The sequence below is a fragment of the Microcaecilia unicolor genome, chromosome 2, assembly GCF_901765095.1.
Source record: "Microcaecilia unicolor chromosome 2, aMicUni1.1, whole genome shotgun sequence".
Taxonomy (NCBI): domain Eukaryota; kingdom Metazoa; phylum Chordata; class Amphibia; order Gymnophiona; family Siphonopidae; genus Microcaecilia; species Microcaecilia unicolor.
In genome coordinates this window covers 52,615,841-52,635,172 of record NC_044032.1, presented here as the reverse complement: position 1 = coordinate 52,635,172, position 19,332 = coordinate 52,615,841, and the positions used below count along the sequence as shown (strand labels likewise).

Sequence of the window (19,332 nt, the reverse complement as noted above, 5' to 3'; positions counted from 1 at the left end):
ACCAACCTGCTTTGAGATAGCCTTTATCAGTTTTAAAAAATCTACTCCCTTCAATTCATACCCAATATCTTTACTCCAAGTCTCCTTAAGTGGACCGTAGTCCCTGGGGGGGGGGGGGGGGGGGGCGGAAGAGATACCAAGGCTTTATGTAATCTAGAGACTGAAACCTGACCAAAAACATTCCCTTGCAAAAAAAAAAAAAAAAAAATCCAAAGTTTCTGACCCAACCTGGTGCACAAAGCCGCTTGATCTAAACTTGAACAGTAATGATTTAGCTGTCTTTAGGCAAAATAATCTTTGTGAGTTAAGGACAGTCTCTGTTGTAAATCTTGAAAACTATAAAAACTCATGTTCTCATTGAGTAAATGCTCAAGACAATACCCACTGCCGAACATCTTCTAAACAACCCTGATTCGATTCCTGGCTGAAAATCAGCATTGCCTCGACATGGCAGCAGATCATTAACATTTGGTTTTTGTTCCAAAGATTTCAAGAGGATCTGCCAAATACCTCCCTCAAAGGCTGTAACAATATGCTCCTTTGACAAGAGGAAGGTAAACTTATTGAATGGGCCTGCAAAAGAAAATTCAAATGCCAGGGCTTATACAGTGCCCGCTCCCAATGAGTCAGAGTAAACTGCTCAGTATCAAACAGCCAATCCTTAAGGTGTCGCAAAAGACAAGCCTGATTGTAACACCTGAGACAAGGTAATCCTAAAGCTCTCTGTACCAAATTATCATAGAGATATTCTAGATGCATATTTGATTTCCTTCCCCCCCCCACCCCACACACACAGAAAGTTTCTATATAACCTGTTTAATAATTGAACACCTTTCCATAAAAGGTGCAATGGCAAAACCTGTAAAATGTAGAGCCAGCGAGGAAAAATAATCATTTTAAAAACATTAATCCTACCCATTAGGATAAGAAACAGAGAGTGGGGTTAAATGGGCAGTATTCACAAAGGAGAAGGGTAGTTAGTGGGATTCCTCAGGGGTCTGTGCTAGGACCGCTGCTTTTTAATATATTTATAAATGATTTAGAGATGGGAGTAACTAGCGAGGTAATTAAATTTGCTGATGACACAAAGTAATTCAAAGTCGTTAACTCGCAACAGGATTGTGAAAAATTACAAGAGGACCTTAGGAGACTGGGAGGCTAAATGGCAGATGACGTTTAATGTGAGCAAGTGCAAGGTGATGCATGTGGGAAAAAAAGAACCCAAATTATAGCTACTTCATGCAAGGTTCCATGTTAGGAGTTACGGACCAAGAAAGGGATCTGGGTGTCGTCGTCGATAACACACTGAAACCTTCTGCTCAGTGTGCTGCTGCGGCTAGGAAAGCGAATAGAATGTTGGGTATTATTAGGAAAGGTATGGAAAACAGGTGTGAGGATGTTATAATGCCGTTGTATCGCTCCATGGTGCGACCGCACCTTGAGTATCGTGTTCAATTCTGGTCGCCACATCTCAAGAAAGATATAGTAGAATTGGAAAAGGTGCAGCAAAGGGCGACTAAAATGATAGCGGGGATGAGACGACTTCCCTATGAAGAAAGACTAAGGAGGCTAGAGCTATTCAGCTTGGAGAAGAGACTGCTGAGGGGAGACATGATAGAGGTAAATAAATAATGAGTGGAGTAGAACAGGTGGATGTGAAGCGTCTGTTCACGCTTTCCAAAAATACTAGGACTAGGGGGCATGCGATTAAACTACAGTGTAGTAAATTTAAAACAAATCGGAGAAAATTTTTCTTCACCCAACGTGCAATTAAACTCTGGAATTCATTGCTGGAAAATGTGGTGAAGGCGGTTAGCTTAGCAGAGTTTAAAAAGGGGTTGGACGGTTTCCTAAAGGACAAGTCCATAAACCGCTACTAAACGGACTTGGAAAAATCCAAAATCCCAGGAATAACATGTATAGAATGTTTGTACGTTTGGGAAGCTTGCCAGGTGCCCTTGGCCTGGATTGGCCGCTGTCGTGGACAAGATGCTGGGCTCGATGGACCCTTGGTCTTTTCCCAGTATGGCATTACTTATGTACTTATGTACATCAGCGATAAAGGCAGATGGTTCCACTTCTCAAAGAAGTGCTTAGTGTCTTGCAGCAACCTATCAACATTCAATTGATACAGTCTTGAAGTCTCCATGGACAACTGTACCCCTAAATAACGAAAAGACTCACCAGCCCATTTCAACGCAAAATGACCCCGCCAACCCGCACCCGGGCCCGCTGCATCGCTTCTGATTTTTTTGAGCTTTAACTTAAAACCAGAAAAATCCCCGTACTCTGTCATACATTCTAGCAGGGCCCCAACCGAGACTTGGGGATTAATCACATGAGCTAGTAAATCATCAGCGAATGAGGCTATTTTAAAGGTATCTGTACCCAATTGAATACCATGTATATCTGGGGTCCTCTGGATATCTCAAAGCAGGGGATCCAAAGTAAGAACAAACAAGAGAGGTGATAGCAGGCAACCCTGTCTAGTACCCCAATATATAGAGAATGGGAAGGACAGCAGTTCATTGACCTGCTGAGCTTGAGGAAGATAATATAACACATGAATCACCTCCTGAAAAACCCCACATATTCCATAAGCATTCAAAAACCCAAATAAAAAGTCCCATACCACCCTGTCAAACGCCTTTTCAGAATCAAAACTGATCAGCAAGGAAGTGCCAACTTTGAAGAGATCCTGCAGGGCGGTTACAGATGCTGGTTAGTTGCAAATCTGGCAGTATTATGTCCAGCACAAGCATAATGCTTGTTCAAATTTTCAAGTCCGTATCTTTGTTTGCATGGAAGTTGTTGCGGTCTGAATATTGGTCCAAATATGTTCCGATGAGTTGCGACCAATTTTGATGCACACTCTGAGTCAACTTGTTTGACTGGATTTTGTATCCATAATGTTAAAATGTATTTCATCGGAATTAGCATCAAAAACTGCACAGGATTTGAATTTTTTTTAGCCATTCTTATAAATGTGCTTGGATTTTATTAGACACCAAAAATGGCATTTTGGTAAATGTCGCGCACTCATGGACTGACAATCTTTCAGAAAAGGGGGTCTAGATCTGCAACTATTGCAGTTCGAGACCTCAAATTTTGGGAAACTTCATTTAACACCTGACTCGCGCAACAGATACAATTTGAACAAAATTGCAGACATGATGGTGGGAAGGTTTAGACCACTTGGTATGGAATGATCCAAAATAAAATCCAGAAATCTCCCATCCTTATAAAGACGGGCAGAAAATTCTAAGGAAGCAGATACCATAGCATTATCTGATATTTTAATGGGACCTCTCTCCGCCGCCCATATTACTGTAAACAGACATTGAGAAATTAATATATAATGAATCCTGGACATGGTGGGTGTGCCCAAGATAAGTGAGTGTAATCCCACTCCAATGGATGCAAGGTGTGCCAGACATCCACCAAATCCAGGATCTCACTCATAATGGGAATTTCCCAGGACTTATGGCTGGATCCCCCCCTCCCCATGTGATCGATCTAACCTTGGATCTCCCACCTCATTAGAGTCCCCTCCTATCAATGCTTTGTAGATGAAGGATTTGCTTGTAAAAAGCCTTACTGTAAGTACTGGAGCATAAACATTACAAAGAAGTAATGGTTGGCGTTCAACAGTTAAATGTACCAGCATCATCAGTGATAATTTTATGAATAGTAAGCTGAATCCCTTTCCTGATTAATATGATGGCACCCGCCTTTTTGGCACGTGCTGAGGATTCAAAATAAGATCCCACCCACCAGCAACAAAGCTTTTGATGTTCTTTAGCATTCTGGTGTGTTTCCTGAAGTAGAAGCTATAGATACCCTTTGTTTGTTGAACACCTGAAGTATTTTTTGTCTTTTAATTGATGAGGAAATGTCTCCCACATTCCAGGTCACTATTTTAAGGGCATTAAGTAATAGCGTTAAACAAGTGCTATAAAAATTTGATAACCACTCTTACTGAGTGATAAGGGTATCCCAGCCAGTACCCCCACCGCCCCAACCTAAGTATTAACCAGTACAAACTCTCCTGGGTTACTATCCAGGGTTACAATTTCTTTGTTTTAATAACCATCATTCCCCGTTTGATATTTTAATAATTATTACTTATGTTTACTTTGTTATGTTTCTTATGTTTCATATTTGAAGTTAATTTTTATGATTTTGACTGTTTGTGTGTATATTAGTTTTTACTCCTGATGCAGCCTGCAGCCGAAATGTGGCCACGTTGGGTGACTGTTTAATAAAGCTGCAAATCTTTTCAGACTGCTGGTCTGCTAGTCCTTCTGCTATGGCAGGAGCAAGTGGGCATTGTTCCTGCCTCTTCAAGGTATGCTTATGTGTTGTGTACAGTGCTGTGAACATCTAGTAGCGCTATAGAAATGATTAGTAGTAATAGAAGTAGATAAAGGGATGAGAAAGGGGAGAGATAAGGGCAAGGAGGGAAGGAGTGAGAAGTGGTAGGAGCAGAAAGAGGAGATGATGGAAAGAGGTGATAGATGATATGCAGAAGGACAGCAGTATCAGGAAGGTGGGGAAGGATGAGTTTAGGAAGAGGATGTTTAAGGAAAGTACGAGAGGGAAAGAGCAGAGAAAAAAAATGGAAGAGTATGGATACAAAAAAAGAAAATCCAAAAAAATAAATGGGACTTGGGAATGAAATAAGCACAAAAAGAAAGATGAGAGCAGGGTGCAAATCCAGAGGAAGGTATGAAAAGAGAATGAGTTACAGAAAAAGGAAAATATAGGAAAAAAAGGAACAAAAAAAATGAAAAAAAGAGAAGGCCTAATAAATGAAAATGAAGAAAGGAAACAGGAAATAAACTGTGTCAAGAAAGAAAAAAGAAAGGAAGAAAATGAAACAAATATTTCAATATTTATTTTACTAAATCATCCTTCTACACTGACAACTGAACAAGCAGGAGAGATGGGGTTCAGAAAGTGAGCAGGAGAGGGACAAGTCTGTCTTTGCTGCATAATCCATGCCAGCCCAAGGAGGGGAAGAGAAAGAAACTGCTGCCTCACCATTCTGACCTCTCTACTCCCGACCCCCTTCTCCCCAGACTAAAAGCAGCAAACTACACCTACCCTATCCTACCTGCTGGGAAAACAAGTACAGAAAGTAGGATTTGCCCAGTTCTTTCATACGTGTGTGCTTTCTGTGTCCTGCTTCCTAACTGGCTAGAATGATCTGGATATTTGTTGCACTTTTTAAAAACTATTCTATCTTATATATGCACTGGTTACATCTGTCTGCTATTCATACATATTGCATGGGTGAGGGTGAAGAGCTGGACTTACTTTGGTCGCCTAAAGATATGTCCATACTGTGTGCAGGCCAGACCCACTGTTGGTGTGTACACAATGGGCATCAATCTCTCAATGTCTTCCTGCAAGATCCTATAAAAAAGCTTCTCATTCCTTTCCTGGATTCCCATTACATAGATGTACCTAAAAATAAGTCACAAAAATTACATAGTTAATAGACTGTTCCTGTGTCTTCATTCTCGAAACTGAAAAAACATGAAAACCCATCTAAAAACAGGAACACAAAGCAGTGTGGTGTAACCACAGATGGGCCACTGCTCCCCCCACCCCAACTACACACTTTGGAGTCAAGTACACCTGGTCAGTGGCACGAGCCATTGAGAGGAGAAATGGAAGCGATGTCTACATCTGCACTGCCTTGTGCCCACCTAAGTTAACTTCAGGCCCTACCAAAAATCAGTTTTGGTTACACCACTGTTAAGAACACCTCTGGTTTCCAGTTTAAAAGCTGTTCTCACTGGACAACAGGTTCCCACAGAGATTGTTTTAAGCTCCAGATATATCCTATTCTTCCCTCTTGACTTGGTCTAGATAATGGACAACGTAGGCATAGGAGTGTCTGTCCTAAACTGGTTCTGAGAATTTTTAAAATTGAGATCCTATCAAGTCAAATCTCCTAATTTCATCTCCCCACAATGGGCTCCAGACTGCGGAGTCCCACAGAGACCCCCCTTTCACCCATCTAATTCAATATTATGTCGTCTCCCTTAGGAAAGGTGCTGGATGCCCATGGTTATAATAATTTTATTCACGCAGATTACGGAACTATCTACATCCCTTTCAAACATTCTATTGACGAAGTGCTATCATCAAATCTGGTCTAGATCTGATGGAGAACTGGGTCTTCACCTTTAAACTAAAACTGAAGAGAGAAAACAACATTTCTGTTATTATCTAACCCTCACCATGTCAAACTGTCAAAACTTCGCAACTGATAATGTAACTTATCTACTGGAGTCCCAACTAAAGATACTTGGTATAATAATAATTGATTCCTACATCCAAGTCCAAGCAGTCATCATAAAAACCTTTAAAGCAATGTGGAAACTAAAAAGAGGGGTCACGTGATGACTGCTTCCTGAACAGCAGCAGGAAGGGAGAGCTCCCTCGAACTCTTTGCAAAAACCAGCTTTTTGAAATCTTTTTTACACCCCGAAGAGCCCAGAGTTAATGCGAAGGGTCAGAGAACTCACAGCACAAAACGGATCGCAATCGGTGAAACGGGACGAAAGGTATGCCCACTAGAAACCAGGGCGTCATAAAACATAAGCACACTCCCGCGGGAAAGGCTGCCAAGATGGCGATGTCTCCAGAATCTCTGTCTGGGCCTGAGAAAAACGCGGGAGAGTGGGCGAAAGAGATATCCTCAACAGTAGCAGCGGCACTGGAGGACAGATTAAACAAAATCCATTCTGCGGTCGAGGAAATTAATGAGAAATTTGACACGCAGGCCCGCAGGCTAACAGAGGTGGAACAGCGTGTGCTCGCCCAAGAAGATACGACGACGGGTATGGCGGCCCAGATCGAAGCCCTGCAAAAAGAAGCGGCAGCTCTCAAAGCGCAGGTGGAGGAACAAGAGAATAGGAATCGCCGCAATAATCTGCGAGTTGTAGGGCTTCCAGAGGAAGTGAAAGAGGGAGACCTGTACAAATTTTTTAGCGAATGGCTCCCCACGCAATTGGGCCTAGGAGGAGGAACAGGCACCTGGCAATGCGATCGTGCACACCGTATAGGGAGCCGGAAAGAAGGAGATAACAAACCCAGAACAGCAATTGCACATTTTTCCAACTGGAGAGAGAAAGAAGCGCTACTGAAGCAGGGGCGATCCAGACAAACGCAATTAGAGTATAATGGACATAAACTCTTACTGTTCAATGATTACTCCTTGGCGGTGGCGCAGCTTAGACGAGCAATGGCTCCCACGTGCACCCAGATGTACAGCAAAGGCATTAGATTTTCACTCCTTTACCCTGCGAAGCTAAGAGTGTGGCATGAAGGGAAATCCCTGATGTTCCAAGAAGCTGCAGAGGCCAAAGCGTTTATGGAGAGATTGAACAGAGAGGAACCAGCATGAGAATAACTATTGAAGGAGACATCGCTCTGCGGGACAGATCGAATGGGATATAATGGTTTGATTTAACTTTGAAGTTCTTCTTTGTTTGAATAACGAGAGCCTAGTTGGAAAGGCTTGGACAAGGGGCAATACTGGCATTAAGAGATCTCATGGGAATGGGGACAGACCTGAGATATCAGGAGAAAAATACATGTCCCCCAAACATGTTAAAAAGTTATGAATAGGATATTATCAAGGACCTTGCATCTATGAAGTCTGGAACTAAGTGAGTGGGAGCTGTAGTAAACATGGCCCGGATGACCTGGCGCAGTGGCAGTTTAGTCCAGAGCCACGGAGAAAGGTGCAGAGCTCTCGAGCAAAGCTATAGAGATAATTCCAGCAAGTTATAAGAATGTTATGTACATAGGTTGTGATCTGTTAATTTTGCTGTGGGGGGGTTGTTACGGGGTTAGGGGGTGTATGACTGGGCAAGGAGTTCAAGGGGGAAATTTGATGTATGTTTCTTGCTGCTTGAGGGCGGGAAGGGGAAGGATGACGAAGAGGAAGTATCAGAAGGGTTGTGAAGGGGAAGAGGGAGGACAGGGAGGGAGAGGAGTTAGGGATTGTGTGAATAATGGGGAAAGAGATAGCAAGGGGATATCGGGAGGGGGAGGGAAGGGTGGGAGGGGAGATGGGGTAAATTGCCTGCAGGGGGAAAGTTGGAGATGTCTTTTGATGGAAACCGAAATTCAGAAGCAGAGGGTTTCTGGTGGGTCCAGCTGGGAGGCCCGCCGGGACCATAAAAAGAGAAGAGTGGACGACATGAAGATTACAGACTATAGAGTGGGAGATGGTTAATCTGAAGATAATATCTTTGAATGTAGATGGTATCCACTCCCCAGTTAAGCGTACCAAAATACTGTCCTGGCTTAGAAAAGAGGGGGCGGATATCGCCTTTCTCCAAGAAACCCATCTGTCTAGCTTGGAACATGTGAAATTGAAGAGAGGGTGGGTGGGAGAGGTGGCATATTCATCCTTTAACAGCAGGAAAAGGGGAGTTGCTATCTTAGTACACAAACAGCTGCCTTTAGCCATACATAAGGTATTACAAGACAAGGAGGGAAGGTATGTCATAGTGATGGGTGAGTTATGGGGCCGTAAGATCAGCCTTTGTAACGTATATGGGCCAAACACATACAACCATAAATTTTTCTCAGATATAGTGGCACAGATGGCGTCATACCCAGAATACCAGAGAATTTTGGGGGGGGATCTTAATAACACTGCAGATCCCACTATTGATTGTAAACCAAGTAAAACCAAAGCTAGGGGGTGGGACCATAAAGGAGTCAACTTTCTGATACACCAATTGGGGTTGATAGATGTTTGGAGAATTTTACACCCTTATGACTCAGACTTTACATTCTTCTCCATTCCGCACAATTCATATTCTAGAATAGATTACTTCCTTGTATCACAGGCCTTGTTCCCGGTGTCAAAAACAGCACACATACTGGATAACACATTGTCAGACCACTCAGCTATCTCGTACTCCATAGAATATACTAAGGGAGCCACGGAGAGGGTGTGGAAGTTTTCTCCCACCTTATACAGAGATGTTGCGTTTAAAGCCTACTTGAAAGAGAAGTGGGCGGATTACCAGAGGGACAATAAAACCCCGGAGGTGAGTCCAATTATATACTGGGAGGCGGCCAAGGTAGTATTGAGAGGCCACATCCTGGCATATACTGCTGGGAAAAAGAAAAAAGCAGAGGCGGAGTTGCTATCATTATCGGCCGAGTATCAGCAAGTGCGTAGACAACATATGGGAAGCATGGATAAAGAGTACAGGGAGAAATTAGGTCGGCTTCGCAAATGTATTGATCAACTGCTCAATGCCAGAGCTGAAAGGGACATATACTTTCAGAGATTCAAACTTTTTCAATGGGGAAATAAGGCAGGGAAGCTTATGGCAAACCTAGTGCGACCGTACAGGAAAAGACAGATTGTTACATCAATAAAGGATAGTACAGGCAGAGTATATCATGATGAAGTTCAAATACATAAACAATTTGTTCACTATTACCAATCTTTATATGCAGTGCGGGATTTAGACCCATTACAGAGGGATGCTTTCTTTGAGGGACTGCATTTGCCGCAGATGGACACAGATCAAGCACAACAATTAAGCGCCCCTATAACAGAGCAGGAGGTCAAGCAAGGCATTAAAGCATTAAAGCTGACTAAAGCCCCAGGCCCAGACGGATATGGACCTGAATACTATAAGATCTTAATGGCAGATATTACTAAGCCATTGGCTGACTTCTTTAATGGGTTATCAGGGGGAAGGGCTGACGGCCAGCATAACCAAAATCTAGCACATATTATATTAATTCCAAAACCAGGAAAGGACCCAGGGCAGGTGGGGTCTTACCGACCCATATCCTTACTAAACCAGGACGTTAAACTCCTGGCAGCCATTTTAGCTCGAAGAATGAACCTATCCCTGTCCAGGGTAGTACAGGAAGATCAGGCGGGGTTTGTTCCGGGCCGGTATGCCTCAATGAATCTTATTAGAGCATCGGCGGCGATCCACACTTACAGAGGAACAAAGGGGAATGAGGTAATAGCAGGACTAGACATGGAAAAAGCCTTCGACAGCATATCATGGCAGTATCTCTTCTGGGTGATGGAGAAGTACGGGATCAGTGGTAGATTCATTGAGTGGGTTAAGTCCTTATACACTAAACCAAGAGCACGGCTGATGATAAATAACACCCTAACAGAGAGCTTTGAGTTACAGAGGGGAACAAGGCAAGGGTGCCCGCTGTCGCCACTACTGTTCCTGATGGCAATTGAACCACTGGCGATTAAAATAAGGCAGAGTGACAAGATTAGGGGCCTAATGGTGGGGGGGAAGGAGATCCGCATCAATTTATTTGCGGATGACATCCTTTTATACCTGCAGGATGCATTTACTCACCTAGACCAGGCACTGCTCTTAGTAAAGCAGTTCGGGGACGTGTCGGGGTTAAGGGTCAATTGTGAAAAATCGGAACTACTTCCACTATCAGGAACTCATGACACCTCAAGGTTTGGTAGTCTCCCTATACCACCAGTATCACAGGCAATGCGCTATTTGGGGATTTTTTTGAGTACTAACCCATTAGTGATGTATAAGAAAAATATAATGGAACAAATTGATAAGATCAGGCAAACTTGTGAGAGATGGAAAGATCTCCCCTTATCACTCTATGGAAGAATAGCATTGGTTAAGATGGTTCTGTTGCCAAAGCTATTGTACCCATTGCAAGCAATACCCATATGGATTAAGAGACAGGATGAAAGGTTATTTAGATCCACTATAAGGTCATTCATATGGAGACATAAAGGTGCTCGCATAGGACATCAGGTGTTAATACTTAACAGGGAGAGGGGTGGTCTTAATCTACCTGAGCTACGCCTTTACAACGTGGCAGCACTGATGCGTATAATACACGAAGGTATTAGCGGCCAAGCAAAATTCACCCCAAACCACTGGTGGGAGGACTGGTGCAAACCATATTCGTTTATAAATCTACTACACACCTCTCCAGGGCTAGGTACCATTGCAAACAAGCAGTTTAGCTTTCTCACACCGCTCCGCACAGCGTGGAAGTGGTGGAGGAGTCGACAGGATAGAAGCCCGTTTGCCTCACCCTTTCAAAGAATGGTGGGACTGGTAGACTTCCCAGGGGGCATGGGACCCTCTGTATTTAAAAGATGGGCAGAGAATGGATGTGTGACATGGGGAGACTTGGTATCCACAGAGGGCAATAGTTTCCTTCTCTTCTCGCAAGTGAAGGAAACATGGAGGATCCCAAACAATCAAATGTTACACTATCTGCAAGCACGACATTATTGGCTACAGGCGTGGAGGAAGTATGGGAATGGATGGACATATGGGAAACTGGATAAGATGGTGTTATGTTTACCCCCGAAGGGCAATAAATTATCTACGTGGTATAAGCTGACGAAGATGGCTATACCAGCTAGTGGGAAGGGAGGAGCTGTCTCTGCATGGAATAGAGAATTGGGAACTGAATATTCGCAAGCCCAATTTAACTTCCTGTTTGTGTCACTAGCCGAATTTGTCAAATCTGCGGATTGGCAAGAAACTCAGTTTAAATTGCTCCATAGGGCATATATCACTTGTGAAAAGGGGAAGAAAATGAAACTGTGGGAATCGGACACATGTTCCAAATGCCAGGCAGGTATTGGTACCTTCTTACATAGCTTCCTGGAATGCCCTAAACTGACACTATGGAACCAAATTTTTGAGGTATTGAACATAGTAATCCAGGAGAAGGTAGAATGGTCCTACCATTCGTTGCTGTTGGGGGACCAGACAGATCTCCTAGAACAGGGGTTATCTCAACCACAAAGGAGATTCTTGTATATGGCTACCCTGGCAGCTAAAAAAACTATCCTGCAGTGTTGGACAAAGGTAGAACCAGTACCCTATAATTGTTGGGTGGCGAAGGTTAAAGAAATGGCAAGGTATGAGAACACAGTGTATAAGAAATCCCCAAACACAGATAATAGACAGTATGCATTACTTTGGCAGAAGTTGGAGGAACTGATAAGATAGTAAGGTTTCCTATCACCAATGGAGTTCATATAAGGGGGGAGGGGGGCAGGCAAGGGGGGGTTCAGGGGAGGGAGGGGGGAAGGGAATAGAAGAAAATGTTAGTGCAATTGTGCTTCATGAATGTTATTTGTGTATATTTCTGTGATGAAGGTCACGATGTTCCAAGTGTTGATGGCTTGTATTAGATAGTACGATTTATGAGCATGTATTGTACTGATGACAATAAAGAGAATTGAAAAAAAAAAGGAAACTAAAAAGAATAAGGCGTCTCTTCCCTAATGATATATTTAGAACCTTAGTACAAACATTAGTATTATCACACTTCGATTATTGCAATGCCATTTATGCTGGCTGTAAGGAATCTTCCTTGAAAACAAATGCAGGCAACTCCAAATACAGCAGCCAGATTAGTCTACTTGGCTGTGAAAGTACAGCCTTTTGCTTATAAAATTACACTGCTTCTAATCAATGTCAGAATAACATTCAAACTATATACATTTGTTTTCAAAACTCTATATGGCTTATCCCCTGATTATATGCAACCTTTAATTGATCTCCCCTTTCACAACGCTCTCCCTGGTTCAACAGATTATCAAACCCTCCACTATCCCAGTTGCAAAAATGTGATCTACAAGTCAAACTACATGTCAGGATTCTCTTACCTCTGTACCAAAAGGTAGAATCCCCTCCCAAAATTCATCAGATGGGAAACTAATTATTTTATATTCCAGAAATACCTTAAAGCCTCTCTGTTTAAGCAATTTCTCACAAATGATCATAATTAATGTAAACCCCTAATTGTACATTATTCCAATTTCTCAGTTCCACTCTGTCATACATGGATGATGCTTCTAGCATTCGTTTCCATATTACATATTGTAAAACTCAATTCCAATTTACTTTATTACTACTTAATGTAAACTATCCCGCATCACTTTTTATACTCTTAATTACAGTAAGTTGTTAGCCACATTGAACCTGATCTATTGGGATAATGTGGGATATAAATGGAATAAATAAATAAAATAAATATTCCTGCTGAAAATGACCAGCGACTGTCTCAGCGTTATCTGGATAGTGCCAGGGCAGAGCAGTGGTGAAGCTAACCAGCAACTACCCAGATGAAGTTAGGACACCAGAAAGGCTGTCCTAACTTTAGATGCCATTTCCCCCCACTGCTCACCACTTTCTCCCACCCCCTCTATGGATCCTCTCAGACCTCCTATGGATCGTACTGGATCCTTCTCTTAACCCACTGCCATCTTCTAAGGAGCACAATAGATCTTCTTTTGCTCCTGTTCTGCTCTAAGATCTTGTATAATAGGTAGCCTTGGATCAGCCGTTATTTTGAGAAACAAAGGTAGGGCAGGAGTCAAAGGAGTTCATTATTGCACCTAGAAAATGCCAATAAGGTAAGAAAAGGTCTGAGGGAGGGATCCATTTTTGTGAACTTTGGTGCTGTGGAAGAAGACCAACCCACCCTTCTATTTTGTTTGGTGTGGAGGAAGGAAAAAGAGAGAAAAAAAGAAGAAAAAAAAAAAACCTACAAATGGAAACCCGTTTCATTTTAAAGAAATTAAGCAAGCAAAGCAAAATAAAAACAAAATGAGTATAAGTTCCCTGTACACCTCCTTATTCTAGCACCATCAAGCTGTTCTACATTTGTGTGCAGGTTTCTCCCACATATCCCTCGAGTTCCTTGATTTGTAGCCTATACTATACATGAACTGATAAGCAATGGCAGCTTTTCAGAGAGCCTGTAAATAAAAAAAGATGTCCTGGAAGAATGTTGTTTTCACTTTTAGAAGAGCTGAGTAATGTATTGTTCCATGGTGTGACCGTACCTCCAATATTGCATTCAATTCTGGTCGCCGCATCTCAAAAAAGATATAGTGGAATTAGAAAAGGTACAGAGAAGGTCGATGAAAATGATGAAGGGGATGGGACGACTTCCCTATGAGGAAAGGCTAAAGTGGCTAGGGCTGTTCAGCTTGCAGAAAAGAAGGCTGAGGGGAGATATGATAGAGGTCTATAAAAGAATGAGTGGAGTGGAACGGGTAGACGTGAATCGCTTGCTTACTCTTTCCAAAAATACTAGGACTAGGGGGCATGCAATGAAGCTACAAAGTAGTAAATTTAAAATGAATCAGAGAAAATTTTTCTTCATTCAATGTGAAATTAAACTCTGGAATTTGTTGCCAGAGAAGGTAGTAAAGGCCATTAGCTTAGCAGGGTTTAAAAAAAAGGTTTGGATGGCTTCCTAAAGGAAAAGTTTATAGACCATTATTAAAATGGACTTGGGGAAAACTCACTGCTTATTTCTAGGATAAGCAGCATAAAATATATTGTACTTTTTTTGGGATCTTGCCAGGTACTAGGTGCATCGGTCTGTCCTAGTATGGCAATACGTATGTACTTGTGTGTGCCCAAAGTGGAGGATGCTTGAGATGTCTCATGATTGTGAAGGCAATTACCACAGACCCCCTCCTATAACCATTAAGTGAATGATCAGCTGCAGTTGTGACAAACTAAACAATTGACTGGAAATTATCTGAAGAAGTTCATGTTATCTGAATGTTCTAGTTGTGTGCTTATTAGATATTTCATTAGTATTATACCGGCATCCTATTATATCTCTGCTATTTGAATCTCAGTGTTGTTAAATGTGTGTATTTTTGATTCTGTTTCACGATAGTCCTATTAATAGGTTTCAATTTGCTGTTTTCAAGTTTACCTCATTCACTGTATTTATGTTTATACTTGGTCATTTTACTAATGCTATGCTGTTAACAAAACTAAGTTTTACGTAAAACTGTACCTGCTGTACACTGCCTTGGGTGAGTTAATAAATCCCAATAAATAAATAAAAATAAAATAATCAACTTACTTTTGCAGTGGATCAGTCATTTTCTTTATGTTGTTATGGAAGCGCAAGGCTTGGATATCTTGGGTCTCTATTTTAGGTGGCAGAAGTCCCTGAAGTCCAAGTATCTGACGCTCCTCTAATGTGAATGCCATTCCCTAAAATAATAAAATGCATCTGAACCCACAGACATTATAAAAGAGAGATACTAAGATGTCACAATACTTTTTCAAATTTTACTGTGAATAGATAGTTGCATAGATGTTATATTTGAGGTCTAAAGACAGTGACCTAAGTCTAGGATCAAATGATCTGTAGGATTTGGTTCTACCACTACACCTATACTTAGAAATACTATTTCTGCCAGGTTTATGCATTTTTAAAAAGTTTATCAAAAGGGAAGCAATCCCTTTAGAGAGCATATGTACACTCTGTTTAAAATAAATAAAACCTTGACCAATTTCAATAAGCATTTGGCATATATCATCCTGAATAAATTTGCAATAAGCCTAAACTCATGCCAGCCACCTCACTTAAATGAAGTGAAATTACTACTTGGTTCTTCAACTGTCACAATATTTTCTTCATTGTGAACTGATTACCAGTCAGGAAGTGGCAGGGCCCAATCAGCTGAGCCCATTTCTCGCAATTTCTTCAAAACATATTTTACACTTACCCTCTTCTACTTCTTTTCTGGAAACTCTTGCACCAATCTACAAGAACCATAACCTTTCTTCAGATACACATTTTTAATAGAATCAGATCCTGTGACTGAAAACTATGGTAACTGTTTAAAGCACAATGGCATCAAACATAAATGGCAAGAGGCGTACTCACTCGCAAATGCGCAGTAGAGACCTTCTCTGTCCCGCCCCCGCGTCAATACGTGATGACGGGGGCGTGACAGAGAGGGAACCTGCGCACCTGCAAGTGAGGGAACCGCAGTCGCCACCGCTCCCCCCCCAGGGTTGCCGCTACCCCTCCCCCCACCCACCCGGAGTCACTGCCGCCACCCACCCTCCACCCGGCCCGGGTACCTGGCTTCACTATTCAAACCGCCGGAACGCAGCACACAGCTCATCTGAGCTGCCGTTGGCCTTCCTTACCTGCCTGTGTCCCGCCCTCACCGACGTTACGTCACACGAGGGCGGAACACACGCAGAGAAGAAGGAAGGCCGACGGCAGCTCAGATGAGCTGTGTGCTGCGTTCCGGCAGTTTGAATAGTGAAGCCAGGTACCCGGCCCGGGTGGAGGGGTGGCAGAGGGGACTCCGGGGGGGGGGGGGGGGGGGCGGCGACCTATCCGGGGGGGCCTTTCAAACCCCCCCCCCCCTTCCTTTACTAGCCCATTTTTACGGGCTCAACGGCTAGTCTGTATATAATCGTTAGGTGGTGGTGAAGTCATTTAGATGAGGTGGCTGGCATGAGTGTAGACATTGCAAATATTTATACAATTATACATTTAATTATAATTAAAAATACTGTATGTCATTTTTTTCTTATTGCATATATTATAGAAAATAGCCTAGGTCTCTGTCCTTTTAGATTTTTTTCATAAGGGAGAGAAAATATTGTTAGAGACTTTGTTTCTTCCTTACTTATTTAGTACTATATCATTATTAACAATGACTCCAATTTCATTTCCAGTTGGCTATTCCTAAAAAGCAATAGTACAACTCCTTCCTCCTCCTCCATTTTACTTACCTTGTTTGTTCTGGGGTTCAGCATTAAGGGTTTGCCCCTCTCTTTGGTGTGCGTACAACGGCATGCTAGCGTGCAGGGAAGAGCAATAACTCTCAGCCTCGACAACATTTCTGCTCTGTAATCCAGGAAAGTAAATGAGTAAAAAAAACAAATCATCTGCTTAAAGAGTCAAATCACTTTAACGGTTGCAGCAATTATCCATTTCAGAGGAGACTCAATTTAAAACAATTTACACAGGAAAAATGCCATCTACCCAAAAATCAGGTACTTGAAAACAATATCCTCTTTGGTCAGTTCTTCCACAACATGCAGATTTTAATCTGCACTAAAAGGCAGTGCTCATGGGACATATTTAAGTCAGGGAAAAGAAGTCTACATACAGATGGCATTTTCAAATCTTTGTAAATACTTTTCTCTTAGCAGAAACTGACTCACAGAGAAAGCAGGTGAAAGTGACCGTTTGTATTTTGTACCACTAGCAAGTTTCAAACGAAAAGTATAGACGTACTGTCTCTTGAAAATTAGTGCACCACCCATGGTAAAAGGTACATCAGGGTAAAGACTGCATATGAACAGTTTGAAAACTTCCCTTTAAATCTCTTGGAGCATTTACTGCAAACATTTCTTTTAGTGCCCAGTAATGCAGCAGTATCTTGGGTTGGCTGGGTCATAAAATAGGAAACTTTACTGCACTACACTAACTCAAGCATGGAAAGGGAAAGGCAGGGCCACCGAGAGACTGGGCCAGGCCCGGGGCTAGGCTGCCCACGGGGCCCCGCCCCGAGGTCACCGCCCGCCACCAAGCTGGGCCCCCTGCATTGAAATCACAGCGCCTCTCACCTCCATGTGAAAGCGCTGCAGGCAGCAGCAGATCGCCTCCCTTCGGGCCTCCTTCCATCCCTGTGTGCCGCCCTTGTCCGACGTAACTTTCGTGAGGGCGGGACACAGGGAAGGAAGAAGGCCCGAAGGGAAGCGATCTGCTGCTGCCTGCAGCACTTTCACACGCAGGTGAGAGGCGCTGTGATTTCAATGAAAGGGCCCAGCCCAGTGGCAGGCGGTCGACGACGGAGGGTGGGTGGGACTGTGGCGCTGGGCCCCCCTTGGAGGACCGGGGAATTTTGTCCCCCCCACCCCCCCCCCCCTCGGCGGCCATGGGGAAAAGGGATGGGGATTTGATATACTGCCTTTCTGTGATTACAATCAAAGAGGTTTACACATGTACAGCTATTTATTTGTTACTGGGGCAATGGAGGGTTAAGTGACTAGCCCAGAATCACAAGGAGCAACAGTGTGAATCAAACCCAACTCCCCAAGTTCTCATGCCACCACACTAACCACTAGGCTACTCCAATTAGCAAGCAGTAGTTCTTTGTTTTCCACTGAGGAACTTATCAGAAGAGCCCTTGCATAACCATTCACACACAAACTCCAAGCCAAGCGCAGCGTCGCAGACCACAGCTCTTATCACCACTTGTTTTGTCAATAAACCTAAACTGCAAATCTCACAGACCCTTTGTCCAATTCAAAGTGTGGAATGCATATAAGTAAACAACGTTCAGGCTTCCAGCTAATATTTATCCAACAGCGTAGTTAACCAGTCTTTGGTGAGAAGACCCCAGCAAGATAAATAATTTTATCAGTCAAGATTCTCACTATTGGATCATTTCCAAGGTCTAAAGTGAATAGTACTGACAAAGGCCAACTGGCTTGTTCAACAACTCTACATATTGATAAAGTGGCATGACAGGGAGAGAAGACAGTTTTCCAAAACTGAATTACGAGGACAGCAGGGACAACTTTTGCTGCTATATAACATTATTATTATTTAGAGTTTATTTACCACCTTTTTGAAGAAATTCACCCAAGGCGACGTATACTTAAAACCTGGCATCGATTCCCAGGGCAGGAACCAATCCCCAGGTTAGTGAGGCTAGGGTTGCTATAGCGACAGTGTTCTGTAGGAGTATTTACCTGAGATCTCACCTTTGCTGGTCTTGGCCTATACAGCCATTATTATAACAACTAGTAAAAAAGGCCCGTTTCTGACACAAATGAAACGGGCGCTAGCAAGGTTTTCTTCGGAGTATGTATGTTTGGGAGAGTGTATGTGAGAGTGACTGTTTGAGAGTCAGAGTGAAAGTGTGAGTGTGTGAGAGAGAGAGTGAGTCTGGGTGTGAGTGTGAGAATGAGAGTGTGTGCAAGTGTGTATGTGAGACACAGTGTGATAGAGAGTGTGTGTGTGTGTGGCCATCCATGCTCCTCTGTCCCCTGCCCCCTCCATTCATCCCTATCCAGCATTTCCCCTCTCTGCCTGAGGCCTGCCCTGCAATCCATGCTCCTCTGTCCCCTGCCCCCTCCATTCATCCCTTTCCAGCATTTCCCCTCTCTGCCTGAGGCCTGTCCTGCAATCCATATCCATCCATGCCCATCTGTCCCCTTCATTCATCCCTATCCAGCAATTCCCCTTTCCCTGAGCCCTGCCCTCCCAATCCATGGCCATCCATGTTACTCTGTCCCCTGCCCCCTCCATTCATCCCTATCCAGCATTCCCCTCTCTGCCTGAGGCCTGCCCTGCAATCCATGCTCCTCTGTCCCCTGCCCCCTCCATTCATCCCTTTCCAGCATTTCCCCTCTCTGCCTGAGGCCTGTCCTGCAATCCATATCCATCCATGCCCATCTGTCCCCTTCATTCATCCCTATCCAGCAATTCCCCTTTCCCTGAGCCCTGCCCTCCCAA

At 43.2% G+C, this 19,332-nt stretch overlaps 1 protein-coding gene across 2 annotated transcripts in view; it reads right to left on the bottom strand.

Moving 5' to 3' along the window:
- The window catches only part of ME2 (malic enzyme 2), an 84,302-nt gene that overhangs the window by 54,531 nt on the left and 10,439 nt on the right, over window positions 1–19,332 (bottom strand). Inside the window, exons 2-4 of one of the 2 annotated variants that reach the window (XM_030192949.1) lie at window positions 16,596–16,710; window positions 14,917–15,050; window positions 5,320–5,469 (exon numbers count right to left, since the gene is read on the bottom strand). In XM_030192949.1, the coding sequence (XP_030048809.1) occupies window positions 5,320–5,469; window positions 14,917–15,050; window positions 16,596–16,703 (392 nt within the window). In that variant the 5' untranslated portion in view covers window positions 16,704–16,710. Of the gene's footprint in view, window positions 1–5,319; window positions 5,470–14,916; window positions 15,051–16,595; window positions 16,714–19,332 lie in introns of both variants that reach the window. The other variant, XM_030192950.1, reaches the window with a different exon arrangement.